This window comes from Monodelphis domestica, chromosome 3 (assembly GCF_027887165.1).
Source record: "Monodelphis domestica isolate mMonDom1 chromosome 3, mMonDom1.pri, whole genome shotgun sequence".
NCBI classification, from domain to species: domain Eukaryota; kingdom Metazoa; phylum Chordata; class Mammalia; order Didelphimorphia; family Didelphidae; genus Monodelphis; species Monodelphis domestica.
In genome coordinates, this window is record NC_077229.1 from 501558416 (window position 1) to 501571662 (window position 13247).

Below are 13247 nucleotides of genomic sequence, written 5' to 3' on the forward strand. Positions count from 1 at the left end.
GCACTAATATGATACTAACCTTTCAACAACTGGAACTGAACTGAGATGTGGATCATCCTTGAGCAAGTCATGACTACTTTTGCTTTTTCCTTTCATGCTCTGAAAGATAACATTTAATAGACATTATGAATGGGGAAGCTGAGTTTACCATCAAAAATATAGCATGGCATGGCACAAGAGTACTGGACTTGTCATCTAAAGTGATGTGGTAAGGGGGCTGCTAGGTGGCTCAGTGTATAGAGTCAGGCCGAGAGACAAAATTTGGGGTTCAAATCCTGGCCTCAGACATTTCTTAGCTGGGTCACCCTTAGCAAGTCACATAAGCCCCATTGCCTAGCCCTTAGAGCTCTTCTGCCTCGGAACTGCTACACAGTATTGATTCTAAGAAGGAAAGTAAGGATTTTTAAAAAATTAAAAAGATATAATTTCAAATCCCAGTTCTACCATTTATTAGTGATGACCCTGAATGTCTCTAGGATAACAGATAAACTCCTCTGGCTTTTAAAGCTATTCACAACCCAGCTCCAACCTCTTTGAAGCTTTACTACCCATGGTTCCACTTCCCACATTCCATGATGCAGCCAAAATGGCCTCCTTTTTGCTATTCCTCACACAAAGTAATCATCTCCACTACTGTAGCTTTGCTGTAGCCAAAGCCTGAGATTTGGACTTGGAATTTACTACCTCTTCATCGCTGCATCAAAGAATACCTTCTTTCAAGATGCAGTTCAAATACCATCTTTTAAATGAAGCTTTTCTTTGTCCCCCCTATGCCTTTAAAATAACAAGACACAACAGAGCCTATAAATCCAAATGATTGCTATCTTCCTGATCTCTATGAGAAATCATTTATGCTTAGGTTCTTACTCATTTGTAGCAACTGTATTCCTCTGCCTCCACATAATCAATTCTTTTTAAAGATGCTCTGGCTGGCAGACCCAATACTGTATTGAAGCAGTGCCCATTAATGAAACACTTTTTTGATTCATTGGATTCCTGAAGATACCTGCAACTCTAAAACATCAACCCAGAGTCAGAGAGGTATAGGCTAATTCCACAGATTCACCCTTGCCTCATCATACAGGGTACGGGGGGGGGGGGGGGGGGGTGGAGGAAGGGTTCTCAAAATTGTGCCACAAAAAATGATTCTGCCCTTTAACTAACAGGAGCAAGAGTGAAGAAATCCAGCCAATAGTCACTATCTTTATCCTGTTTTCTCAGAGCATAGAGCTGGGGAAATTTCTATCTAGAAATCTCATTCTCCATCTTCAGAAATTCCTCCCAGAATAGAAGGAAAGGAGTAGAAAAGAGAGAAATATATGGCACATCCTTCAATATCTTGTTTAAATGTTTATTTGTATTTCTAAATTATCTGAGCTAGCTAATAAATTACACAGAGACTAACAATGATTTTATCTAAAAGTGGGTTTATGGTTCAAGACTGAGAGAAAGGAAACTATTACATGAAGGGGTAGATAATTTCTCTAGTTTTACTCTAGGGTAGGGACCATGCTAGTTAGTTTTAGCAATTTTAGTAATTAACTGAGACTATTTCAGAGCAACCAACCCACTCAAATTCCTTTAAAATCTAGAAAGAGATAAATGAATAAGGATATAAGCAGAAAGGAATGGTAGTACAGTGTAACTGTCCAAGCATACAGTCCCTGGTATATATTAGGTGCTTAATGCATGCCTGATATTGATTTTAAATATGGAAGTTCAATTCTTTGTAATAATAAAGAATGGATAGTTTGCTGAGCAAATCAATGACTTATAATTCAACAATTTCAAAAGAACCTACTTCTTAGACAGTTAATGAGAATATGGCATTAGTCTTTAATACTTAAAAAAAAGATTTCATTAGTATATGTTCTCCTTATACTAACATATCTGTATGTATTACAACTCTGTGCTTTAATAGGTGCTCTTAGAATAATTAAGATCATTGAATCATACATTTAGTCCTGAGAGAAACATTCAAGATCAATCATAAAGCCCAATTTCTTTGCCATTATAGATAACAAAATTGGGGTCCAGAATAGTTAGATGATTTGTTCAAGGTCACACAGGTAATAAGTGGTAGAGAGTCAGAAGTTGATCCAGGTTCTCTGACTTCAGATCTGGTATTCCACTGTTATAAAAAAGGTCAATCAGTATGCAGGGGCCAACCTTCTAGGGTCATGTCTTGGACCTTAGCCAGGCTGTTTCACAGTCAACACACATACTCTGATTAATATTAAAATAAATCTTGGCTAACATTAGAAGGGAACTTGAAAAATATAATGGATTCAGACAGAAATTATAATTTTAAAGCCATGGTTAGACTTGGCAGCAAATAGCCAAATTATGATTGAATTACTTTCTAATTATATTTCTAATTCTAATTATATTTACACAATACTAAATAATGGGAAAATGTTCATTAAAATGAAACATGATATAATGGAAAAGGTACCCACTACTCCCAGTTCTATCAGCAGTCATGTGAGTTTTAGGAAACATACAACCTTTCAAAGCATGTTTCTAAGTTTGTGGGGGAAAATGGATCCACCGTTACCTCCCTGTTACTTTAGGGTCTACTGTAAGGGTCAGTTCAGATGAAAGATGTAAGAATATTTTGCAAATTATAAAGTTTAATATATAATATGTAATATAAAAATAAATGTTATTTATATAATAAAATACAGCAGTAAATATATGTACATATATGTATATTGGCTTAAGCATGTAAAATATGTATATTTATAATATGTATGCAATATGTATACAGGCATACCTCACATGATGGGTTCCATTTCAGACAACCACAATAAAGCAAATATCATAATACAGTAAATGACATGATTTTTTTTTGTTTCCCAGTACATATAAAAGTTAACTTCATACTAAATTGTAACCTATTAAATATACAACAGTATTACATCTAAAAAAATGTATATACTTTAACTAAAAATTCCTTATTGCTAAACAATACTAGCCATTATCTGAGCCTTCAGTTAGTAATAATCATTTTATTGGTGGAGGATCTTGTCTTGATATTGATGGCAGTTGACTGATAAGCATGGTAGTTGATGAGGGCTGGGATGACTGTAGCAATTTCTTAAAATAAGACAACGAAATTTGCCAAATTGATTGACTCTTCCTTTCATGTAACCACTCAGAGGCCATTGTAAGATTACTAATTGGTCTAATTTTAATACTGTTGTGTCTCAGGGCAATGATGGGAAACCTATGGCATGGGTGCCAAAGAGAGCACGCAGAGCCCTCTCTTTGGACACACGGCCACCCTCTCCCCCCCACCCCAAGTTCATTACTAGAAAGGCAGAGGGACTTGGGAGGAGCTGCTCTCCTCCCCCTCTCCATTGTGCCTGAGGATATTTTTTCACATCTCCTGCCCCTCTGCCCAGCAGCCCAATGGGGACACACAGAGGATAAGGTGGGCAGCTCCCCTCCTCCTCTCTATACTTAGAGAGAACATTCCTCACTTCACCCACCCCTCTGCCCAAGAGCCCAATGGGATCACTTCTTCCTTCCCCTGTGTGGGGCAAAGGGGGAAGGGCATGGCATGTGGTGGTAGTGGAGTGAGAACGGTACTGTCTGGGGGATGGAGGCAGGGCCTGGCACTCCAGGCCTAATAGGTTCACTGTCTTAGAGAACAGGGAAGAGTGAGCAGAGGAATACAAATGAGAAAACAACCAATTAGTGGAGTAGTCAGAACATGCAAAACATTTATCAATTAAGTTCACCACTTGGTAGGGACATGGTTTGTGGTAACACAAAACAATTACTTATAGTAACATCAAAGATCAATAATCACAGATCCACCATAACAGACATAATAATCATAATAATGATAATAAAACAAACTTGAAAAAATTTGAAATGTTGCAAGAACTGACAAAATGTGACACAGAGATGTGATATGAACACATGCTATTGGAAAAAGTACCCTAACAGATTGCTTGAGGCAAGACTGCCATAAACCTTTAATTTGTAAAAAATTCAATTTCTACAAAGTACAATAAGACAAGGTATGCCTGTATATTTACAAGTAGAAGTTTTATGTGTGTATACACACATTTATATGTATATATAAATAAATATACATACATGTGTGTGCATATACATATATATGCTAGGGCAAAGAAAATAAAAAAAATTTTTATAGCTTTACTGACGTCATTTTTTTCAATCTAAAATTTTCTTTTCTCTAATCAACAATGATAGATATTTTCCATTTCTTTTAAGATCTTGCTCAAACTTTCTCTAAGTCTACCCCACTCTGATGTCTTATGGTCTAAATTGGTTGAAGAAAGGTCACTGACAAAAAAATGTCAACCAGGGTCACAGTAGGACTCTGCAATATTTCATTAGAGACTTTCTTTGAGGGTGACACTGGTTGATTAAACTGTGGACTTTAGAGTAAAGTGGCTTAATTACTTAGCCCCTCCCGTTTTTCAAAGCACAATTTTTTTTTCTAGGTTTCTCCTTTCCTCTAATAATATATTAAATGTGTCTGTGTAGATATCATAGCTTCCCATCTTGTTATACAGTTGTTCTGTCATGTCTGACTCTTCATGATTCCATGGACCCAGCTGTACATGACATTTTCTTGGCAATGGTACTGGTGTGACTTGTCATTTCTTTCTCCAGTTGATTAAGGCAAACAGAAATTACAAGTTCCTTGCCCTTGTCCATCTACTCTCTCCTAATATGTGGAGAGGCTCCAAGCACTTTCATGGTATGGACTTGATTTTTGTATCTCAAGGGCCTAGCGAAATGCTTTCCATGCAAAATCTATAATTCCACCAAAAAAAAAATTTTCTACTCTAGAGAATTTCTCTTCTGGGAACTCCTTAAACTAAAGCAGATCACGATTCACCTAACATTTAGTAGTTAAGTCTTAGGGATTTGCCTAAAGTAGATAGGTTAAGTGACCTGCCAAGAGTCACATAGTTAATAATGTTGGAGAAGATTTGAACCCAAATCTTTCTGACTCTAACGCCTGCATTTTAACTATTATAAAAAGCTACTTCTTGAGTATACATACATGGTACCTGATAAATAATTGAATTGAAATGATAGTTCATATTCACAGTTAATAGAAATATTACTAACTTCATTTTATAAGAGATTGATTCATAGCTACCTAGTTAATGATTTTCTGACCCCAATTCATCTTACTCCTAATTCAGTATTGCTGTTTTATGAACCACACCCAGCTTCTTCCCTGTGCCACATTGCTTCCTGTCAACCAACCTAACTTATCCTATTGTTCAGGCACTTATCTATTTTGTTCATCAGACTGTCATGAAAAACATTGCCAAGGGCTTTATGAAGTCATATGTTTATTGTAGTCTCCTAATGTACTTGTGTAGTGAGCAGCTAGGTAGTGTAGTGGATAGAGTGCTGACCCTGAAATCGGGAAGATGAATCTTCTTGAGTTCAAATATGCCTTCAGACACTTACTAGCTTTTTTTAGCTATGTTTGCCTCAGTTTCATCATCTGTAAAAAGGGGGAGAAGGAAATGATAAATCACTCCAATACCTTTGCAAAGAAAATCCCAGCTGGAGTCACAAAGAGTCAGACATGACTGAACACAACCGAATAACAGTAATAACAAATAGCTAGTAAAATTCTCTAAAAAAATAAATAAATAAAAGGAAATCAGGTTAGTTTGGCAAGTCACAATGTCTCAAAGTGTTAGTTTTCTCACTTGTAAAATGATGGGGTTGGATGAAATGATTTCTTAAGCCCCTTCAGGCTCTAATATTCTATACAAACATTTTGTGAGGTTGTAAAAAATTGAGTAAAGAATGGAAAAAACCCAGGGAACCCAAAGGGAAATAAAGGGAAACTATGGTTTGTCAGACTCAGATGAAGTAGACTCTGTCAAAAGATGCTAAATATCCTTTAATATTTAACTAAAATTGACTTTATTATCATTTATATACAGCAAAGTTTAGTTCAAGCTTCACTTATTCTTAATTTGTGATCATTCAGACAGGCTCTGTGGGCAGAAGTTTACCACTGATGAAAAAATGAACTTTCTAAGTAAAAGAAAAAGAATATGAACTCATTCTAGTTGTTCTGAAATATCCATTTATGTCTAAATAATGTAACTATTATTAGCAAAGAACTTTAAATCAGATTAATTAAAAAACATTTTAATCAACTCCAAAACATGAAGTAAACATTTATTACAGATCTATTTTATGAAATGCATTGGGAGGACAAAGACAAAAATGATTCATTTAAGCTAACACTTAATTGAGTCCAGATATTTTTACCATAGCTACTTGAAAAAGAATAAAGCTAAATTTCTTTTAAAACTTTCTATGACTAAGAATTTTCACAAATTCAGGCAGAACTTCTCTCCAATTAGTGACCTTTTACTGAACCTATACCCACACAACTCAGGTTTTTGTGGAGGTCACACCGAGAAAAAATATATACCATTATATCAACTCTCCCTATCATCTATCCCTTAAGATAGCGTTCCATCCAAGAATCTTTCTTTCTCCTGTATCACATACTTTCTAATTGATACCTTTTGTTTTCCATTAAATTTCAATTAGTATGGCTAGTAATAACATGACAAGATGTTAAATAATAATACTTTTCCTTTTACAGTGCCTTTCCATCAGTATTCATGAGAATATAATATTACAGATGGTAACACAATGTGAGTTATTATGCTAACCATTTGCTAGTACACTGGCTTTAAATATCCATAGGGAAGAATAATAATTGCATTCAATATTTCAATAAATTATAGGGGTTTTCATATTTTTTTAAAAAAGAATAATATTCTAGAGTCTGGAAGTAACATGGCATTCAAAATGGCATTCTTATTTCCTTTAAGCTTAGTCAGAACAAATGGATTTTGTAGCTCAAACTATATACAATATTCAGTAAACTTTAAGTATATCAATTTTTTTTTCCACATCATGGTACAGTAACCAAGAACAGCAGGAGAAAAGAGATAAGTTCTATTTTAAAAATACTGCCATATTAAACTAAACAGAATATAAGTTAATTTTCTAATATGGCATCCTGAAAAATAACTGTCTACAAATTTTTTATACTAAAAAATATTTTTAAAAGAACATAATTAACACGTTCTTGAAGTTCCTTGATTTCAAATTCATAATTTAAGCTTATGTAAATGAACTTGACTAGTAAATCAATTGACTAGTAAATTTTCATGTAAATATACTTTTCTACCTCATACTATGCTTTGGTATCTCTGGATCAGAGATCTCATCACAAAGCCAATGTGAAGATCTAACCCACACTTCCTTATCCAGCAGGACTGATGAAGGTTGTTTTCCAGACATTTGGCCCAACATGCCGGTGGCCTTTTAAAATTTTATGAGCACTAGTACAAGCATTCCAGTTGCAAATTCATTATCTTATTATTTAAGATAGATATACTGACATACTAATTCATGTTCAGTCTGGGTCATAAACCTGGATTATAAAGTCAATCTCTTTTGAATGGCTGAGATTCTGTATTATTCAAAAACTTCATTCAATAAGCACAGTATCACCTGAGAAAGGATGAGCTCATCATGGAAGAAAATATTTAAAAAGTCAAGGACAGAAACCTAGAGAACACCTACACTTAGGGGATGGCAATCAGCACAATAATACTGACAATCAGAAGTATTATCTGGGAAAAAATGAGGTCACTGAGAGAAAAGAGAAGAAAAAGGGACCAAGTTACAGTCCTTGGGGATACCCACAATTCAAGGCTAGGAAGTGGGCAATGAACCAGCAATCACACAGGCACGAGAACCAGAAAAGAACATGGTTACAAGGTGATTAACAGTGTGTTTCAAAAACTGCATGAAAGTCAAGGAAGAAGGAAGACAAAGAAAAGACCACTGGATTTAGCCATAAAGAGTTAGCTAAGGATTTTTGAGAGAGCGGTTTCTGGGCAAGTCTGACTGGAAGTCAGACTGCAAGGAATAATTCAAGAATGTAGATTGAAGAAGCAGAGGCAGCTAGTGAAGATTAATCTTTCTAGGAGTTTAACGGGTACAATGGAAAGTACTGAACTTACACTGATTGGGCCTGAGTTCAAATCAAAATTCTACCACCTATTGCTTTGTGTGACTATGGGCAAGACACTTAATAAACAAAACAGAGGCCTCAGTTTGCTAATCTGTAAAATGGTGAGGTTGGAATAGATAACCCTCCAAGTTCACTTCCAGCTTGAAATCTGTGTTCCTCCGAACAGTGAAAACAAATATAAATATAGGACAGTAGTTTGGGTATATATTAGGAGCAAATACAAGTTCTTTTAAAGGGTGAGAGAACTGAGTATGGAAAGAATAAGCAGAGACAAAAAAATGAGAGAACTCAGAATAATTTGTTATTAATGCTCCTCAAGGTGATATGCTGAGATTGATTGAATTGAGGTGATAAGGAAAAGCTTAGCCTTGGCAAGAAAAACCACTTCATCCTGAGCTTGGAGCAAAGGAAAAGACAATGAGGGAAAAGGTTTTGAGGAAAAGAGAAGAGAAATGATGTCAACTATTTCTACAAAGTAGGGGCAAGATTATCTGCTGAGGGAGGGGAAGATAGCATTCACTGACAAATATGGATATCTTTGATGCTAAAAAGGAGAGATTATAGCTGCCACTGATTTTTAAAAAATTAAACATTGGTACTAATTGTTATTATTTTTAATGTTTTAAATTAGTAAGACTTTGGGGGAAAGACATGTTTTTAGAAACTGTTCCTAAAAGTTCAAAGTTCGTAGAGAAAGGCTCTGCCACCTATTCACTCAAAGAAGATCCAAAAACACACACAAACGCTCTACTCTGTGATAAAAGAAAAACCAATTAAGCAAAGGAACAAATCATTCTTATTTTTAATTTGCAGAAGCTAAAATTCTGAAGGAAGGAATCTGAAATCTGAAATCAAAATGCTATCCCAAGACTTTCTAGCTTCTATTACAATAAAGATACTGGGATAAAATACCCTAAGAGGATAATGCAGCATAGAGGACATATATCTTACGACATACAAATAAATGTTATCTAAGAAGCCTAACTTTGAAAGATTCCATTAGATAGAAAAGAAAAAAGAAAAGTGATAGGCTAAATTTTATATTTTCCAAAATGTACCAAAATAAATATCTTACAAATAAAAAGAAAAAAACAAATTGCAGTTTCACCTGACTAACTCGGTTTACTTCTTCTTCTTCTTCTTCAGCTTCTTCTCCAAATGAAAGTAAACTAAAATTTCTAGTAAAAGAAAAAGATCCATAAAACAGTATTCAAAAGTATCTCATTTTATTTTCCAAGAAATAGACCTAAATTTTCAAGAGTAAATAGGTATTTGTTATTCCAAAAAATAAAAGTTATGACTTAATTTTGGTAAAATGCACTATTATCTCAATTTGCATTACTAAGCATTTCCTAAATAGAAAAAAGGTAAGCCTTTACCACAGAGCACAGATGTTCTCAAGTTGTTAGTTCTGAGAAAATCAAACCAAAATTTACCCTAGAATCTACATATTCAGATATATTGGCATAATTATCATTCCAAGAGAACTAAAAATCTCTGAATTTGCCAAAAGGCTAGTTATGTAATTGGAAATTTCTGAAAATCTTGCAAATGTCTCCCTGAGAACACTGAAAAGATAAAACAATGCATTATCTACCAAAATAATCTGTAATCTCATTTTACTCATCAAAATCTATTATGCAAAAATCATATATAAACAAAAATGCCCTTCAAAGACAGATATTTGAGGAAATTGGGCAAATTGTCTCCTTTCTCAATTCCTCAACTTAATATGAAAAGTAATTAGGATTAATGGAATAAACACTAGAAAAGAAGTCAGAAAATAGGGGTTTTAGTCTCAGCTTTTCCTTTTACTAGTCTTCTAACTTGGGACATCTTGGGACTCAGACCCTTGTTTCATCCATTTGTGAAATAAAGTTGGATTCATTCATATGTTTTCAACCTAGGATCTACAACCCCCAGAGATTTGTGGATAGATTTTAAGGGGTCTGTGAATTTGCATGGGAAAAAAAATTATATGTTTATTTAACTCTCACTGGTTTCCTTTGTAATTCTATGAATACCACTATATTCATTTAAAAACATGGTTCTGAGAAGGTTTGATCAGGGTATCAAAGAGGTCCATGACACAAAAAATAGTTAAGAGCTCCTAGATTAGATAAGCTCTAAAGTCCTTTCTAATGTTAATGCTCTGTAATTCAAAACTCAAATAAAATAAGTGGTAAATATAAATATAAAAAATACAAGGGGTAAATTAATCTTATTTTTATATCAGCTTTTATAGAAAAATGATTTAAAAAAGTAAGATGGAGAAGGCTTGACAAATCGTCAGAATGAGGAGGGAATGCTTTTGCAAGATGTGGATGCAGTGAAAATATGAACTCCATAAATATAAATTAATTTGACTGATTGATTTAGTATAGGTCTTTAATTTCCCTGGTTTAGGGGAGCTCCCAGTAAGGAAATGCCTTCTACCAGCTGCAACTTGGCAACTATTAAACAACATATAAGTAACCTGTTCAGAATCTCACAGCCAGTATATATCAAAAGCAGGCCTTGAACACATTTCTTCTAGATTCTGAGGTTGTTCCTTCATCTTCTACACCAGAAGGCTTCCTTTGATTATTATCAGAAAAAATTATTTTCAATTTTATTGTCATAACCCACTGGAAAAATCAATCCAAATGTCAATGATGGTGACATTTTCATACAGATAACACTAGCCAGAATGAAAAAAATAAATGCTAAATTCCAAACTAGGCAAGACATTATCTTACAATAATGAGTCATTTTTTAAATAATTTGATCCCTATTAACAAACTACCAGATGATTAACTTGTTTTCCAATACATGTAGAAGAAAAAAACCTAATAATTTAGAATACATTTATTTTGAATTTGTGATGGGGCACAGAAGGAAGTTTATTTTTGTAATATAAAAGAGCATTATTTAAGAAAATCTAAAATTGATTAAAAGCACAAACAGTTTTTAAACAACTTGCCTACATCCCTTTACATAGAATTTGTCTTAAACCATAAAATCTGTTGCCACCTACTCACTAAAGCAAATTCTTTAAGAACATCTATTAAAATCTATATCAGATTATTTACTATATTAGGAAGAAGGGTGGGTGGGAGAGAAGGAATTTTGAACTAAAACAAAATTTTTTTAAAGAGTTTAAAAATCTATTAATTACTTTAAATAAGCTTGAATTTAAACTATATACTTGAAAGCATTCAATCTGCATTTAAAAACATTCTTTAACTCAGACTTCTGAGTAATTCAAACTAATCTTTCACCAGCTACAGCAAACTAGGAAAGCTAATAATTTAGTGGTACTTTTCTTATCTGAGAAAAATCCTTATGATTACTTTGTGCCTTTAGTTGTCAATTTCTTTACTTCTTCTTCTGGTTTGTCCTTTTTTGGCTTCTTATTGTCTCTTGGTATGATGTCATCAAACGGATTAAACAAAACCTAGGAAAGAAATATTTAAAACATTATTTTAAAATATTTCTACATAGCAACTTTACTTAATAATTTCTTAGACTGTCCCTAGTGCCATGTTTTTCCATTATCCAGTATCTCTTAAGACTTCATTATTTTTTCACTTCTCTGTAGACTAAGACCTAAACAGAAGCAATAATCTGGGCAGGTCTGAACATAGTAAGAAGAAACATAGTTCTCATATACTTCACACTTTCTATAGGTTACATATAAGCACTTATGTGAATTTCTTTCGCTTGACTATACTTATTGGTTACAAGGGTTTTTATTCCCCTTTCTTTCTCTCAGTTAATGGAGAAAGAATGTGTCAGTGGGGAAAGGATTAGCAATAGTGATGCCAAAAAAAAAAAGAGAGAGAATCATTGAACTATTTCTTTAAATGCACACAAGACAATAGAAAAGATTCAGAAGGAAGCACAGACCAATAGGTCTGTCTTCAAAGTAATATGTAGAATATTTTATACTTTTTCTAAAGCAAACTGTATGAAATAAAGATTCATAATTTCCTACTGAAATCTCATTTTGTGTTCTGCTGTGCATATGCAAGTTCTTTTTTCTAGTATTTAAATTCAGAATAAAAAAAAGCAAAAATTTTAAAAATGACAAGAATACTATGAACTATGAAACTGATTTACAAAAGCCATTTTAACAGAATGTTTTCTCCTTCAAAGAAAGGACTGCCACATTTGGACTCTAATATCACAGTTCCTTAAAGAAGAAGTGGAACTGGCTTTAAGAAAAAAAGAAGATGGGAAAAGCAGCTAATCAGACCAAGTATATAAGCTTGAGACAGTACAACTGTGATTTCATTAAAAGACTAACACACAAGACAAAAAGGAACTGAAGACAATTGAAGTCATAGAAAAAATATTGGCCCTGCCAGTACTATAAAAGGTGACCAAGAGAATATCGATAACTACCAATATGTTGGGTATCCCCATAGTCTTAGTGCAGTTTTAATATTTAATAGCATAATAATTACCACATAACTAATTGCCTACTAATAGCTTAATTATCTAATAGTTTAATTGAAATGAACAGCTAAAACTTTAATAGTTTAAAACTGGACTAATACTTTTGAAACAATACATATATGCCAATTAATTCTAACAGAACTTCTACATCACTAACCATTTTTTTCTGTTAGGATATAGTAACTTTCATTTTCATTTTTTTAACATTCTTTAGTGTTCAACATGTTTAGTGCTTTTAAAATCTCTTCTAAAAGAACATATTCATGATATAATTTTATAATTTTATATTCACGCATGTATATATGAATATATGTGTGTATTGGTAAATATATGTATATACGTTATATACACATGCATACATGCACATTAGGTTTCTAAGTACTTTATAAGCTTTGACTCTTTAATTTTTTAAACTAAACTATATTTTTTAAACTAACCAAATTTTCCAATGCACTATTCTCTCTTGTCTTTACCTTAGTATTAAAAGTCACCAGGTACTGTTGTAGTGAAAATCACCTTTGAAGGTTGTTAAAATATTAATTTATAGCCGCCAAGGAATTTACTTATGAAATTCCTAAAATGAAACACTCAAGTCAGAATGGACTTTATGGTGGTTTAATCACAATGGGAGTAAGAAAAGGGAGAGGGGGAGGAGAGAAGAGAAAAAGGGAAAGGGGTTACTCAACCACTGGCAGAGAGCCAGAGGGAGTTTAGGCCCAAAGGGCCA

General features: G+C 33.6%; 1 protein-coding gene across 2 annotated transcripts in view; it reads right to left on the bottom strand.

The window, feature by feature from the left end:
- The window catches only part of CWC27 (CWC27 spliceosome associated cyclophilin), a 356165-nt gene that overhangs the window by 292035 nt on the left and 50883 nt on the right, over positions 1 to 13247 (bottom strand). For both annotated transcript variants that reach the window (XM_001366393.4, XM_016431314.2), the window contains exons 6-8: positions 11413 to 11516; positions 9189 to 9258; positions 20 to 99 (exon numbers count right to left, since the gene is read on the bottom strand). In XM_001366393.4, coding sequence (XP_001366430.1) covers positions 20 to 99; positions 9189 to 9258; positions 11413 to 11516 — 254 coding nt within the window. The remainder of the gene's footprint in view (positions 1 to 19; positions 100 to 9188; positions 9259 to 11412; positions 11517 to 13247) is intronic.